Source organism: Vidua chalybeata (assembly GCF_026979565.1).
Source record: "Vidua chalybeata isolate OUT-0048 chromosome W unlocalized genomic scaffold, bVidCha1 merged haplotype SUPER_W_unloc_7, whole genome shotgun sequence".
In the NCBI taxonomy this organism is placed as follows: Eukaryota; Metazoa; Chordata; class Aves; order Passeriformes; family Viduidae; genus Vidua; species Vidua chalybeata.
The window spans coordinates 594,843-611,099 of NW_026530342.1; the positions used below are offsets into that span (position 1 = coordinate 594,843).

The following is a 16,257-nucleotide window of genomic DNA, read 5'->3' on the forward strand; positions in this document are numbered from 1 at the left end:
TCAAAAAGTATTCAAGTCTTTTTGGCTTGGCAATTTTACCCTCTATATATGACAGCTGAACCTACTTTTAAAGTGAGCTTGGAGAATCGTTATCTGGACATGATTTTCCAATTCCCTACTGATTTGAGGTTTATCAGCTGCTGTAGACTGTGGGATGACAGTTCAGTGTTGTAGCACTTAGTAATTATATAATTTCACATGTATTCTTGATTATGTGTGTTATCTGATTGATTCCTAATTGCTGTTAGTTTATTCTTTACTGCATGCATTGTTTTGCTCTGATGTTTCCTCATGCTCATAACCAAAGAGTGTTAGTAATAGCAACTTATGTCGTTATCTTACATGTCTCTATGCAATTTTGCAAAACAGAACTGATCAACATTTTATTTTTCATATCAGGGCCCATTCTTCACTTCCAGGATTTTGAGAAAATCCTCCAGTCCCTATGGGGACATGGGTTTGCTTGTGTTTTAACAGGTGCAGAGTCCAGGTGGATTTCAGTGAAGAATGTGGATCTCTTATCAAGTGCAAGAAAACGCTGACCACTCCACAAGCAAAGAAGAAGACACACAGATGTGGATTGCACAGAGATTCCAACCCTTTGTGTTTCGCCCACAGAAGATTGTGGACTTTGGATTTCTTTATGGGTGTGGGAATCAACGGTGTTGTAGAATTTTTGTTCGATGATAGAGGGGTGATCAAGAGTTCCCAAACTAGAGTTCCAACAGGGGTGTTGCTGGCAAAATGTTCAAGTGACAAACACGAGCTGGTAAATGACTTTTTCTCATATTATAGAAACTTCTGTATCTAAAAGAAGCAGACCCTGACATTTATCTAGACAGCACTGTTCAAAGTCCAGTAACGACATAAATAAAAAATTCCTAATCCTTGCCTACATGCATTTTTTAAAATAAACTTGCCCAATGAAGAGATGAATGCCTAGAGTTAAGTTAAATAAGGCCTAGCAATTTATTACTCTGGGATTAATATGGTTTCAAATGGGCATCACAGCACAGTGCCTTCTCATGCTTGAAAATAAAGGGTATGGGAAGAAGCTTATGGGATCATGTACCCTGCAAACCCCCAGGCTTGACCCAGGTGTAAGGTTCAATTGGACATACTACATTCACATCAGAAAAGGAAAACAGCACTAAAATCTGCAAACTTTTTTTTTTTAAGAGTAAGCTTTTGTATATTTAAAGCAAATAAATACACACTGACAATTAAGTGTCTCACTCATGACTTTAAAAATACAAAGCAAGCTTTCACTCACAGCACTGACTCCCAATATGATAGGACAGAGCAGACAACATGGGGTTTTTTCTGTCCCCAGAGAAAAATGCGAGAATAGACAGTATTAATAGTGGTACAAAGACTGGATTTGCTTTGAAATGAAGTAAAACAGAATAAGACACAGTAAAAAATAAGCAGAAGTAAAATGCACAGTGAAGTTCAGTAATAAGTAAAATGCATACTTTTAGAAGTTCAGTAATATTTGGATGGCATGCAATTTAATTGATCATAAAAACACTGATGTTGTCCATCATTAGATCATAGAATCACAGAATCACAGAATAATGAGGTTGGAAGAGACCACTAAGATCATCAAGTCCAACCTATGCCCTAATACCTCAACTAGACTATAGCACCAAGTGCCATGTCCAGTCTTTTTTTAAACACATCCAGAGATGGTGATTCTACCACCTCCCTGGGAAGACAATTCCAGTACTTTATTATTCTTTTGGTGAATTTTTTTTTCCTAATATCCAACCTATACCTTCCCTGACGTAGCTTGAGACTGTGTCTTCTTGTTCTGTCAGTTACTGCCTGGTGAAAGAGACCAACCCCCACCTGTCTACAGCCTCCCTTGAGGAAGTTGTAAAGAGCAATAAGGTCACCTCTAAGCCTCCTCTTCTCCAGGCTAAACAACCCTAGTTCCTTCAAACGTTGCTCATAGGGCTTGCATTCCAAGCCCCTCACCAGCCTTGTTGCTCTCCTCTGGATGTGCTCAAGCATCTCAACATCCTTCTTAAACTGAGGGGCCCAGAACTGGACACAGTACTCAAGATGCGGTCTCACCAGTACCAAGTACAGGGGAAGAATGACCTCCCTGCTCCTGCTGGTCGCACAATTCCTAATGCAGGCCAGGATGCCATTGGCCTTCTTGGCCACCAAGGCACATTGCTGACTCATATTCAACCGGCTGTCAACCAGCACCCCCAGGTCCCTTTTTGCCTGAATACTGTCCAGCCACACTGTCCCCAGCTTGTAACGTTGTAGGGGATTTTTGTGGCCAAAATGTAGAACTCAGCACTTAGACTTATTAAACTTCATGCTGTTGGAATCTGTCCATCCATCCAACCGATCTAAGTCTCTCTGCAGAGCCCTCCTTCCGTCCAACAGATCAACACAAGCTCCCAGCTTAGTGTTGTCTGCAAATTTACTAATGAAGGACTCAAGCCCTCATCCATGTAGTCTATAAAAATATTAAATAGATCTGGTCCCAGCACAGATCCCTGAGGGACACCACTGGTGACTGGCCGCCAGCTGGATGCAGCACCGTTCACCACCACTCTCTGGGCCCGGCCATCCATCCAGTTCCTAACCCAGCGAAGAGTGCTCCTGTCCAAGCTGTGGGCTGCCAGCTTCTCCAGGAGTATTCTGTGGGAGACAGTATCAAAGGCCTTGCTGAAGTCTAAATAGACAACATCCACAGCCTCTCCTGCATCCACCAGACAGGTCACCTGGTCATAGAAGGAGACCAGGTTGGTCAGACATGACCTACCCTTCGTAAACCCATGCTGACTGGGTCTGATACCCTGGCCATCCTGTAAGTGCTGTGTGATAGCACTCAGTATGAACTGTTCCATTATCTTACCTGGTACCGAGGTCAGGCTAACTGGCCTGTAATTACCAGGATCCTCCTTCCTACCTTTTTTATAAACGGGTGTCACATTGGCCAGTTTCCAATCATCTAGAACCTCGCCAGTGAGCCACGACTCTTGATAAATGATGGAGAGCGGCTTCACAAGCTCATCTGCCAGCTCCCTCATCACCCTAGGGTGGATCCCATCTGGTCCCATTGATTTATAAATATCCAGGTGTCCCAGCAGTTCTCTGACTGCCTCTTCTCAGATAACAAGAGGATCATTCTGCTCCCTGGCACCACCTACCAACCCCTGAGGACAGTTGTCTGGAGGACAAACTGTCTTACCACTAAAGACTGAGGCGAAGAAGGCATTAAGCATTTCTGCCTTTTCCTCATCTTTAGTTACTAGGTTGCCTGCCTCATCCAATAAGGAACAGAGGTTGGTTATACCCTTCCTTTTACTATTAATATATTTGTAAAAACTTTTTTTATTATTATTTTTAACAGAAGTTGCCAAGTTAAGTTCAAACTGAGCTTTGGCCTCCCTAATTTTTTTCTACATGCCCTAGCAGCTCCCTTAAATACTTCCTGAGAAATCAGTCCCTCCTTAAAAAGATGATACATCTTTTTTTTATTTCTAAGTTCTTTCAAAACCCCATCGCTCATCCAGACTGGCCGTTTGCCTCGTCGACTCATCTTTCGGCACACAGGGACAGTCTGTTCTTGCGCCCTCAAGATCTCTGCTTTGAAGCTTGCCCATCTCTCCTGGACTCCTTTGTTTTCAAGGGCTGTTTCCCAAGGAATTCTCTGAATAAGTCTCTTAAATAGGCCAAAGTCTGCCCTCCAGAAGTCCAACGTAGAGATCTTATTGATATTCCTCCTTATTTCACCAATTATCGAGAATTCCATAATGTCATGATCACTGTGCCCCAAGCAGCCTCCAACCTCCACATCACCCACCAGTCCATCTCTATTTGTGAACAACAGGTGCAACATAGTCCCTCCCCTGGTGGGCTGGCCCACCAGTTGTGACAAAAAGTTATCCTCCACACACTCTAAAAACTTTCTAGACTGCTGTTTTTCTGCTGTATTAAGTTCCCAGCAGATGTCTGGTAGGTTGAAGTCACCTACAAGAACAAGGGCTGATGATCCTGAAACATTGTTCAGTTGCTTATAGAATAAGTTGTCCACCTCTTCCTCTTGGTTGGGTGGACGATAGCAGACTCCCAGTAGGATGTCAGCCTTGTTTGCCTTCCCCTTAATTCTTACCCATAGGGACTCAACTTCGTCGTCATTAGTTTCAATACCTATGACATCCAAAACTTCCCTAATATAAAGGGCCATCCCTCCTCTTCTCCCTTTTCTGTCTCTTCTGAAGAGCTTGTAGCCATCTAGTGCAGTGCTCCAACTATGTGAGTCATCCCACCATGTTTCTGTGATAGCGACTACATCATAGTTCTGCTGTTGCACCATGGCCTCCAGCTCTTCCTGTTTGTTACCTATGCTGCATGCATTGGTATACATGCACCTCAGCTGGGCTACTGATTTCTCCCCTAACTCAGGCTTACCACCCTTGGGCCTGCTTCCAGACAGCCCAGATGCGTCCCCTTCCCCCTTCAAACCTAGTTTAAAGCCCTCTCAACAAGGTCTGCCAGTTCTTGAGCTAAAAACCTTCTGCCCTTAACAGAGAGATGTATCCCATCTGATTCCAGTAGAGCAGGTGCCGTAAAAGTTGCCCCATGATCAAAGAATCCGAAATTTTGCCGATGACACCAACCCTTGAGCCACTTGTTAATGATGTGAGTTCTCCTATTTCTTTCATCGTTTTTTTCTGCCACCAAAGGGACTGAGCAGAACACTACCTGTGCACCTGTCCTATCAACCACTTGACCCAGTGCCCTAAACTCCCTTTTAATCACCTTGACACTCCTCTTTCCAATCTCATCACGGCCAGCCTGGAATATCAGCAGTGGGTAATAATCAGAGGACTAAATCAGCTTAGGAAGTCTCTCAGTGATATTTCGTACCCGGGCCCCAGGGAGGCAGCAGACTTCCCTGTGGGATGGGTCCGGTCGACATACGGGGCCCTCTGTTCCCCTCAAAAGGGAATCACCCACTATGATTACCCTTCTTCTTGATGTTAGAGGTGGTAATCCGTTTTTTAGATGAGTCATAATTGGGAAACTCACTGGGCAGATAATTTTCTTATAAATCATCTGGCTGGGTCTCTAGATCCAGGGCCTCATACCTATTCTGAAGTGACACCTGGCTAGGGGATAGGGGGCAGGAGGGATTTTTGTTATTACCTCCCCAAACAGGGATGCATTTCCACTCCCCTTCATCTACCAGGTGCCCCTCTATTGCCTGAGAGTGAGAGGCATATGAGCCCTCTGACTCTTGGTGGGCCTCCCTTAAAGATGTAAGGGCTGAACTCCACCAGTCTATTTCCCTTTCACTATTCCTGATACTCCTTAATCTTTCAACTTCCTCCCTAAGCTCGGCCACCAGCAAAAGGCGGTCGTTCACCTGTTCACACTGTAGGTAGGCCTCCTCCACAACACCCCCTGAAGCCATTGATAAGCTCAAACACTCCACACAGGAATGGGTCTGTACAGACGCATCCTTTTTGAAGGGCTCCACTTGGTCACATACACTTGTACCAACCACAGATTTCGACTGGGTTAAAGCCATTACTAGGAGAAAGCCTAAAATCAAGCAACCAATAAAAACACCTCACCTAACTAGCAAGAACCTGCAACCTTGCCCGCTTGCCCTGCCTGTGCAAACTGCTGCGCAAACTGCTGTGACCCTGTTTGCCTACTCCTGTTTGCCATGCTCCCCAGAGGCCTCTTATAATGAGTCACTCAGGAATGAAGGAAGCTCCATCTCCTGCTCCTGAATGGCTCACAATGTGATTCCAGAGTTGATTTTACATCTGGTTTGTTGGTTGCTCAAGGAATAATGTCATAAAAACAAAATAATGTCAAAAAACCAAAACCTATATATGCTATTAATAATTTAATCTATCACATGAAAAAACCTTCATATTTATTGGAAGCTTATCTTAATGCAGTCTTAAAAGCTACTTCTGCAAGCAAACCATTTGAAGCACTCTTTGACAAGTTTCTTACCACTGCCTCGTTCTTTGGAACAGACGGATTTAACATTGTGAGAAGGCTGCCTTGGATCCAGAAAGGAGACATGTGCCTGTGATCCTACTGCATACACTGACCACTCCGGACCATAAGCCAAACACACATTCTCCCTGCAGTATGGCAACTTTGTGGAAAGTAACTAGAAACAAAGGAAAGACAAATCAACACATTATGATAAGAGAACACAACACTAATAAAACAATTCTCTAAACTGTGTTCAAGGAAGTTGCAGTGAAAAAACCCAAAATGCAGCTAAAAAATAAGTTCATCACAATGATAGAAGTTTAAGAGAAAAGCAACCTGACCCAGAGAAAAAACAACCCCTGAAGATTAGATGCCTTATCTGAACAAAACTGAGATGATAAAGGCTGAACCATGTATTATGCAAAGAACAATGGACATTTTGGCATATTGTTTTACATCTTTCTAAGCTTCTATTTCTTCAGCAGGTGTACAGAGACATGATCTCAGCTGGAAAAGCTTACTTCATACAGTAGTATAGATATTTGTGGGTTTGATCTATAATTACACTTAAATAAGTGCAACTTCCTTTATGAAGACTACTAATTAAGTATCAATTATACTCTCTATGAAACAGCTCACTTCAGCTCACCCAGAACTGGCAGAAAGTTAAGAGAACCTCTCACCCTTAAAAATAAGGTGAGTGGGAAGTTTCTTTCCCCAAGTTCTAATTTTTAGGACATTGCATTTTACTTAAAGATTTATGTGTTTGTCATGGTTTAGGAATGGTATTCCCCAATTTAGTGTTCCCACTGAATCACTCCAGACCACACACTGCTTACACACTTCCCCCCTCCACCTCCCCCTGCAGTGGGCTGAAGAGGAGAATTGGAGGCAAAAAAAGGTAAAGGTCATGGGATGTGATAAGAACAATTTACTAGAAACCGCAATGAAATAAGAAAATTAACAGTAACAACAACAATACTAAAAGTAGAGTGTACAAGACAGGTGAACGATTCACACACGGTTGCTCACTACACGGAATCCAGAACCACCCGACCGTACACCCCAGAAAAACAAAAAAAAATGCCACCCTCTGCTGTCCCCTCTGCCCATGGCATGAGGTGGTATTGAATAATCCCAGGGTCTGGACTGTGCCCCTCCCAACTGCTGCGAAAATTAACCCTGTCCTGGACAGAACCCGGACATTATCCAACCCTTATTCTATACCATCTAAATCATGCCCAGATCCTACATCTTATATACATATATATATATATATATACAAGCATGGATACCATTCCCTTAGTCAATGGCTGTCCATTCAAAATGTCTTCCAAGACAGGAGGGCTGGCGTGCTGTCGGCTGGTTGCTGCATGAGGAGCTCATGACTGGTGTATCTGGAGCAATCAATCCTCATTGTCCATGGTAGTTATGGCACACAGTGGCAGTGGCATTCAGCAACCAATATTAAATAATTCAACATTACAAGCTGTTCTCACCCAAAAACCCGATCTCCTTGAGGTACACATTGCATTCCCCCATCCCTTTGCATTATGTTACAAATGCACCCAGGTCCTTGAGCAAAAACAATCCCACAGATGGATTTGCCTTTCCTTGAGGCAGGACTGATCCAAACTGTCTTCCCCAACACATTTCTCATATGCACCACAGGGACTTTATCCCCTTCTATGGTATATGAAGGTTTTGATAGGGCAGAGCCAGCTTGATTAGTAGAGCCTCTAGAGTTAACTAACCAGGTGGACTTCACTAAATGTGTATACCAACGTTTGAAAAGCCAACTTCTACCTGAACAGCGATGTCTTGCCACAATTCAGCAGACCAGATGAGTTTCCCTCTACGCTGCAAATCGGTCTTTTTCCATTGGTCCAGCCACCCCCACAGAGCATTTGCTACCATCCTCAAGTCAGTGTAGAGGTAGAGCACTGGCCACTTCTCTCATTCAGCGATACCTAAAGCCAGCTGGATGACTTTCAGCTCTGCAACCTGACTTGATCCAACTTGTTCCTTGGTAGCTTCTGCAACTCGCCATGTAGGACTCCATATGGCTGCTTTCCATGTTTGATGTGGCAGAAAGCATCAGTAAAGAGAGCGCATTGCTTTTCATTTTCTCATATCTGATTATATGGTGGGGCCTCTTTAGCATGTCACCTTCTTCTCCTCTGATATTAGTCTGAAATTTTTGCGTTCAGGCAAGTTTGTAATGACTTCCAAGATCGCTGGGTGATTGCGGTTTCCTATTCGAGTTCATTGTGTGATCAGAGCAATCCACTTACTCCACATGGCATCAGTGGCATGATGTGTGGAAGGCAATTTTCCTTTGAACATCCAGTCCAGCACTGGCAGTCAGGGTGCCAGGAGGAGATGTGCTTCAGTGCCAATCACTTCTGAAGCAGCTCAAACCCATTCATAAGCTGTCAGTATCTCTTTTTCAGTTGGGGTGTAACAGGCCTTGGATCCTTTGTATCCCTGACTCCAGAACCCCAGGGGTCGTCCTCGAGTCTTCCTGGGTACTTTTTGCCAGAGGCTCCAAGGATGATTCTCCCTGGCTGTGGTGTAGAGCACATTTTTCACATCTTGTACTGTCCTGACTGGCCCAAGGGCTACTGCATGAACACTCTCCTGGTTTAATTTGTTCAAAAGCTTGTTCTTGTTCAGGACTCCACTTGATATCATTATTCTTCCAGGTCATGCAATAGAGAGGGTTTACAATCAATCTGACTGTAATCTGGAATATGCATTCTCCAAAAACCCACAGTGCTAGGAAAGCCTGTGTTTCCTTTTTGCTGGTTGGTGAGGACATAGCTGCTATTTTGCTTATCATATCTATTGGAATCTGATATTGTCCATCTTGCCATTTTACTCCTAAAAGCTAAATTTCCTGGGCAAATCCCTTGACCTTACTTTGCTTTATGTCAAAACGTGCTTTCAGGAGAATCCAGATTATCTTCTCCCCTTTCTCAAACACTTCCTCTGCTGTGTTGCTCCATACAATGATGTCATCAATGTATTGCAAGTGTTCTGGAGTCTCACCCTTTTCCAATGCAGTCTGGATCAGTCCATGACAAATAGTGGGGCTGTGCTTCCACACCTGGGGCAGGTGGTTCCAGGTGTACTGAATGCCCCTTCAGGTAAAAGCAAACTGGGGCCTGCACTCTGCTGCTAAAGGAATGCAGAAAAACACATTGGCAATATTGATGGCAGCACTATTTTGCTGCCTTGGATTCCAGTTCATACTGAAGTTCCAGCATGCCTGGCACAGCAGCACTCAGTGATGGTGTGACATCATTCAGGCCACGATTATCCACTGTCAGTCTCCCCTCTCCATTGGACTTACGTACTGGACACATGGGGCTATTAAAGGGTGATTGGGTCTTGCTGACCACTCCCTGGCGCTCCAGTTCACAAATCATCTTGTGGATGGGGGTCACAGAATCCTGGTTGGTGCAGTATTGTTGACAGTGCACTGTTGTGATAGTGATCAGTACCTGTTGTTCTTTGACCCTCGGCAGTCCCATAGTAGAAGGATCCTCTGAGAGACCAAGCAAGGTATTCAGCTGCCTAATTTCCTCTGTCTTCACAGCAGCTATCCCAAAAACCCAGCAATGTCCTTTTGGGTCCTCGAAATACCCTCTCCTGAGGTAATTATGCCACGGATACACGGGGTCGCTGGGCCAGTCACAATGAGGTGTTTTTGCCATTCATTCCCACCCAGGCTCAGTTCAGCTTCCAGTACAGTCAGGTGTTAGGATCCCCCTGTCACCCCAGAAATAGAGATGGATTCTGCCCCTATATATCTCAATGGCATCAGGGTACATTGTGCACCAGTGTAAATTAAAGCATTTTACTCTTGTGGGTCTGATGTGCCAGGCCATTAGATCCACATAGTCCAGTAGATCTGATTATTCCTTTCCTCCAACGGGCTGGAGGCAGGACCCCTCTAGTTCTGGTCATGGTACTCATTGCTCACTTCTTATAAATATGATCAACCACAGGTCCCATCAAGAGGTTTGGAAGTAACATCAGCACCTTCCATTCTGTCTGAGGACCTGCCCACTGAAAACTGGAGCAGAATTTTCCTTGAAGAATTACCCATGGTGGTTGTTCTTCCTCTCAACTCACATACCCATGGCTCCTAGGGCAGAGGTGGGTTTTCCATCCCACTTCCTCATGTCCTCTCTGTGGTCATGCAGGTAAAATCACAGGTTACCTACCTTGTGGTGTATTCCCTCTCTCTCTTGAGTAGGGATGTGCTTACTCTTAATAGCAGAGACTCTGGCCTGTACTGGCAGGGCACAGGACATTTCCTCTTTAAATTTCTGGAAGTCCTTGGACAGCTGAGATGCAGGCCCACAGGGAGGAAGAGAGACTTTCCTCATATTGCCAGAGTTAGGCAACCAAAGTATCCACTGCTTGTTCTCCTTCTGTCCATGACATCACTGCCAATGAGTTAGCGTATGACAATGGCATGCTCCATAGGAACTTGCGTCACATGGGTTGTGTTCCCTAGACTTCATCTGGATCTACAGGGGACTGCTTGTTATTTGAATCTCTATAGAGTACCTCCAGCACAGCTAATTCTCTCAGGTACTGGATACCTTGCTCCATGGTGTTCCACTTGTCTTGGTGCACTGATAGATCCTCTTTGAAAAGATATCTTTCCCTCACACTTGACAGGAGTTGCCTCCAGAGGCTGAAGATTTCTGTCCTTTTCCCAATGCTGTTGTCAATGTCTGCATCCCTGGAAAGGGATCCCAGTTGCTTGGCTTCACTGTCCTCTAATTTCCAACTGTGGGTTGTGCTATCCCAGCATCAGAGCAGCCAGGTCACCAGGGGCTCACCCTACTGGTGGCTGAAATCTTTTCTTATATCACGCAGCTCACCTGGGGATAGGGATTGGGTGATTATCTTTGTTCCTGCTTCTTCCTCCTGTTCTGAGGGCCCTACTTCCTCTTCATTGTGGATGCCAGCCTGGTCAGGGAGAGAGAAACGGCAATCGTTTCTCACAGTGGCTTGTGAGAATTTTTAGGGAGTTGTAGGAATGTGATAACTTCTTAGTATAAACAATCTGCAGGTGGTGTTTTTTCACCTTGTTTTTCTGTTCTTCTCAAGGACGGTGTGTGAGAAAGATGTTTTTATTAACTAGCCAATCAAGTAGAATGCATCGTATTGGTCTATATAAGCCGAAGAATCCTTTGTATTAAAGCTTCCCTTTCCCTCTCGCAATTTGGTCTCTCATCTGTTCTTGTGTCATACTTGGAGCAAGGGTGACACTTCATCCCTCACTATGCAAACTGATTTGGTCTTGCATTTCTTTTTCTGTATAGGTATGACTGCTACCGGCACGTGTTGTTCCTCTGGTTCAGCTGCAGTTTGAGTGGCCACAGTGGCATTTGCTCTGCTTTCCTCCTCCTCCTCCCACTGAGGGTGCTGTCTAGTGATGAGCGGTATCTGGTAAACACTAACCAGGGCCCAGCACATTGCAGTACTTTGTGCCTCTCTGGAATCACCACAGCATTTTCCTTTCAGATATTCTGCCACTTTATCAGGGTCCTGTTCAGGGGTGAACTTCCAAACCATTGGAGGACAAAAGTCCTCTGAAACTGTCCCATTTTCTCCCACATTCCATGTCACTCATGACTATCCGCCCTCCGGGCAGATCTCTGAATGACCATACTAGAAGTGTCTTTCATAATTATAAACATGTACTGAGTAGACATAGCAACAAGAACATGTGCCTTCCTTAACATCCAAAGGAAATTCAAAATTCTCACAAGCTATTGTAACAAACCTGAAGGAGGAAAAGGGTGTGAAAAGCTGGGGCAAATCATCCTCTCCTGTTCTCCCTACAGGCAGTACAATTATTAATGAATTCCCAGAGGTAACACCCAAGGCAAATGCAGGAGAGCAGCACTCAAGACACATCCTAAATGACCCTCATTGCCCTTGATGTTATCATGTCATAAACTGATATCCCACAGTACAGCAATAAAGCAATCCTGATCCCTCTCCCTGCTCTGAAAAAGAGTACCATGAGGAGCACATAGGGGAACATATACAGGTGTTAGGTACCATAACCATGTGAACAGACCAAGCAATGTTGTGACCAGTGGCTCTGTACCGAATACAAATGCTTAGATCAAATTTGTTTCCAATCCGCTCTGGTCAGATGTGTTGTTATCTCAATGCTTCATGCCTCACATTGGGTGCCAAATTGACTGTCATGGTTTAGGAATGGTATTTCCCATTGAATCACCCCAGACCACACACTGCCCACTCACTTCCCCTTGCGGTGGGATGGGGAGGAGAATTTGAGGCAAAAAAAGGTAAAGATCATGGGTTGAGATAAGAACAGTTTACTAGAAACAGCAATGAAATTAAAAAAAAAAAAAAAAACCAAGAACAATACTGATAGCGGTGTGTACAAGACAAGCGAATGATTCACACTTAATTGCTCACTATGTAGAACCTGGCGCCACCCAACCATACACCCCAGCAAAACTGGAAAAATGCCACCCCCTTCCATCCCCTCTACACTTGATGTGAGGTGGTATTTAATAACCCCAGGGTCCAGGCTGTGCCCCTCCTAGCTGCTGCAAAAATTAACCCTGTTTTGGCCAGAACCAGGACAGTGTTTTACAAACACTGCTGCTCTTTCTTCAAGCATTTATAGGAAATAAAGAATAGTGAAGAGCCTTCAATGCAAAGCAATGTTTTAAGTTTTACACCAACAGAAAAGCACCTTTGATAGTGTGTGCTCTGCTTTCCAAAGATGAAAATACCCATCCAAGGACACAGCTCCCAGCTCCTATTATGAAAAAAAAGAAAAAAAAAAAAAGAAAAAAAAAAAAAAAAAGAAAAAAAAAAGAAAAAAAAAGTAATAGTTAGATTTTGTATTATAGATGTCCTTACAAACTCACACTCCAGGTTGCTTCTCTAGTATATTTGATATAGATTACTTTTTTTTTTCAAATACATATGGACAGTTTTAGGACTACTCAACTGTCTTGCTTATCTTACTGACCTTGTTCTTATTGTTGAAAGCCAATGCTCGGACTTTGCAGTTGTCAGGATTGGTGTTTTCCTTAGGAATATCCCTCAGAGCCCTGTGCGTTATGTGGGCATAGACAGGAACTTGAGAGAGATTTTGCCTGGCATCACTTTTGGACAACACATCCTCTGTAACTTCCCAGAGACCCATTGAACCATCCCGGGAACCTGAATAAGTAGTCCATAACAACATTTCAAATATACATAATTCTCCTTTTTAAAAAATGAACTGAAATAAACAGTGAGGTCTTAAAAAAAGAAAGGATACTTTAGATTAATTTAATCTAACTGAACACACTGTTGGTGCCTATATATGAATTATTATTAACAAAATCATTATTTTACTGAGCTGTTAAGTTCATAACATTGTGAACTTATTGTCAACTGGTTTGTCTACATGGTTTCCAATCAGCTAGATCACCTCATCTATTTTCAAACTGATTAGGATGCATCAAAAAACCATGATCCTGTACAACAATCACCATTAGAGATTCACATGTAGAATAAACTCAGAGGCAATTGAATAGCCTATGTGTTCAGCCTGAGCCTGGCTTACTGAGGCCAAGATTGACAGTCTGTTAAATCAATACAAAAACCTACAAGGAAACTCAGTGGGGTTTATACCAATTCTAGATAGTTTGATTTCTGACAGTATGTTTATGGATATGTACACACACATTAGTGAACTGAACAGAAACATATATTTAAAACCACAATTTGCACCAATTTAAATCAAATCTACTGTTAATTCAACTCATTCAACCTCTTGTTTAAAGAATGTAACACAGGAACTGAGGCCAAACAATCAAGAACTCATTTTTCTACTGAACTTGAAGATAATTATACAAAATATGAATCAGTAAGACCAACAATACTGGATGAAGAAAGCTAAATGTCTTTGGTTCAAAGATCAATACAGGCTTAATCCAAGGTCCTATACCCATCCCTTCTGGTGTTTAGGCAACTCACTTCCATTTAAGTCAGCTCAGATAGATTTGACATGTACCTCCATTTCTTTCCTACACAATGTCACTTAATGGGTTTTTTAATGCAGATATTTGGGTTAGAGATTTGCAAGGATCAACTCAAGGGTTAGCTTTTGGGTTTTTTTATATTACTGAATCATCAGTTGAAGAATTTGATTTTTATATGAGACTGTTAAGATTTTCTGTCACCTGCAGTTTGACACCTCCTTGTATGGAATACTAAACCTTCTCAGCACAGAAAGACAGTAAACTAATACATTAATTCAATGGCATATTGCTGCCTTTACTCAAGGTAAGTAATACTTTATGAAGTTACGCTGATTATCTAACTACACTAACTAAAAAGGCAGTAATTGACCTTTTCTATTAGAACCTTCTGTATTAGTTCCCACAGTATGTGTGCTTATATATATACATACACACACACAACTTTACTGATAGCTTGATAAAACAAACTGAATTTTCATTAATCAGTCTTTCATAGGATTTCAGGAAACTAGTACTGTTCAGCTGCATTCAAAGTTATTAACTAACCAACACCCCTCTTGAAATTATTCTGGTGTAGAATCTTTCCCTTGAACTTTCTGTGTTTAGACACCCTCTCATGTCAACACCTACTGTAAAGACAGCAGTATTCCCTCTAATACTAGAAAAAAAAAGTACAATCTAGACCAGGGCTCTACAATTAAAAAAAAAAATTAAAAAAGCAAAGTGCTGTACTAAGACCAAGAATGGTTTAAATAGGCAAAGTAGTTCCAAATGGTTTCAAATCCCTTTTAAAGGTGCTTCCCTGAGACCTATCAAGTGCTGTACATCAGTATAAAATTCTGGGGAAAGAAAAATAAAAATTAACATTACCAGAAACAGCCATAGTATCACTTATCCATGCAATTGAAAATATCCAGTCCTTATGTCCATCCTAAAAGAAAAAAAAAGAAAAGAGAAAAAAGGACAGATTTTCTGTGCCATTATATTCTGCAGTGGTCTCAAGGCAGACAAAAAAAATATCAAAGTGAACAATACTTAAGTGCAAACTCAGAAAGACAGACCTATGCTAAAAACATATAAATAATATCCCACTATCAAGCTGGAGCAGTTTAAGTATCTAACAGTAATTTTAACTTTTATTGATTTTGACATGTATAATTAATAGAGAGCAATTAGGCAATAGAAAAACAGATCTCTGACCAAGGACAAATTAATCTCAATTCTAAGGACTTGGAGTTTTTCCATTTTGAAAGCAGTGTTCTTTACTTCTATAAAGTAGCTGCTTACTTGTATTTCCTCAAATGCACATCCCTAAAAAGAATAAAAAAAAAAATGTTTGAAATATATGACCTACTGATTAAATTTTCAAGAATCTTTTACTCAGAAGGTGATAAGCCTGTGAACAAAATAAAGACCATAAGGATCTAGTTCTGTTTGAAAAGCTGCAGAGTCACAGTGGTACACGAATAACAAGTCATGCAAATCTTCAGAGTCAAGCCTTTCTGCAGCTGGTTATCTGCTACTGCAGAAACTTTGACCCGAGCTCTGCTGTCGTAGTTAATGTCTATGCGAAGTCCTAAATCAAAAAGGAAAAATAAGAGTGAAGTGCTTACAGGACACCACTATACCCATTTCAAACATTTTCTTTTTAAGATTGGCTGTTTTAAAAAGGTCTCATGATGTTTCAAAAATAAAACCAGTACCAAAGTCTATCAAACTGCCACAAGCCACTGGGTTAGAACTACTCCTCAAAGCCAAGTTCCACCTGTGAAATAATACATATATAAGCTTGTGATAGGTTGACAGGGAAGTGAGTTTTCTTGGGAAGTTATAGCCAAACCAATCAGTGGTCAGATTTGAATATTGACACCTGGTGTAACCACTGAAGATATGGACACGCCTCTGAGAACACAGAGGGTTAAAAGCAGAGAACTCCCAGGCAAACTCTCTCTTTTGTTCCGGTCAGTGAAGAGTTCAGTCCTCCCCTGCCCAGCCACAGGCTCGGTGGGGGAGGGGAAGCCACACGGCCTAGGCTGAGGTAGGCCAGGAGCCCGGACAGAGAAGGGGGGTGAAGGGAATGAAACCGGGCTGGCCCCTGCAGGACGGAGGGGTGGAGAGACACCGAGATGTCCCGGGCAGCCCCCCCAGAGAGAAAGAGAGAGAGAGTCTGTGCCACCTTGAAATTTGATATCATGTGCCTGCAGTAGCCGGCAGAGGAGAAAGAGAA

General features: G+C 42.7%; 1 protein-coding gene across 2 annotated transcripts in view; it reads right to left on the reverse strand.

The window, feature by feature from the left end:
* Nucleotides 1–16,257, reverse strand: part of LOC128783015 (DDB1- and CUL4-associated factor 12-like) — a 116,897-nt gene that overhangs the window by 12,871 nt on the left and 87,769 nt on the right. For both annotated transcript variants that reach the window (XM_053933589.1, XM_053933590.1), the window contains 4 exons: nucleotides 14,901–14,961; nucleotides 13,031–13,224; nucleotides 12,749–12,814; nucleotides 6,001–6,163 (listed from right to left, as the gene is read on the reverse strand). In XM_053933589.1, coding sequence (XP_053789564.1) covers nucleotides 6,001–6,163; nucleotides 12,749–12,814; nucleotides 13,031–13,224; nucleotides 14,901–14,961 — 484 coding nt within the window. The remainder of the gene's footprint in view (nucleotides 1–6,000; nucleotides 6,164–12,748; nucleotides 12,815–13,030; nucleotides 13,225–14,900; nucleotides 14,962–16,257) is intronic.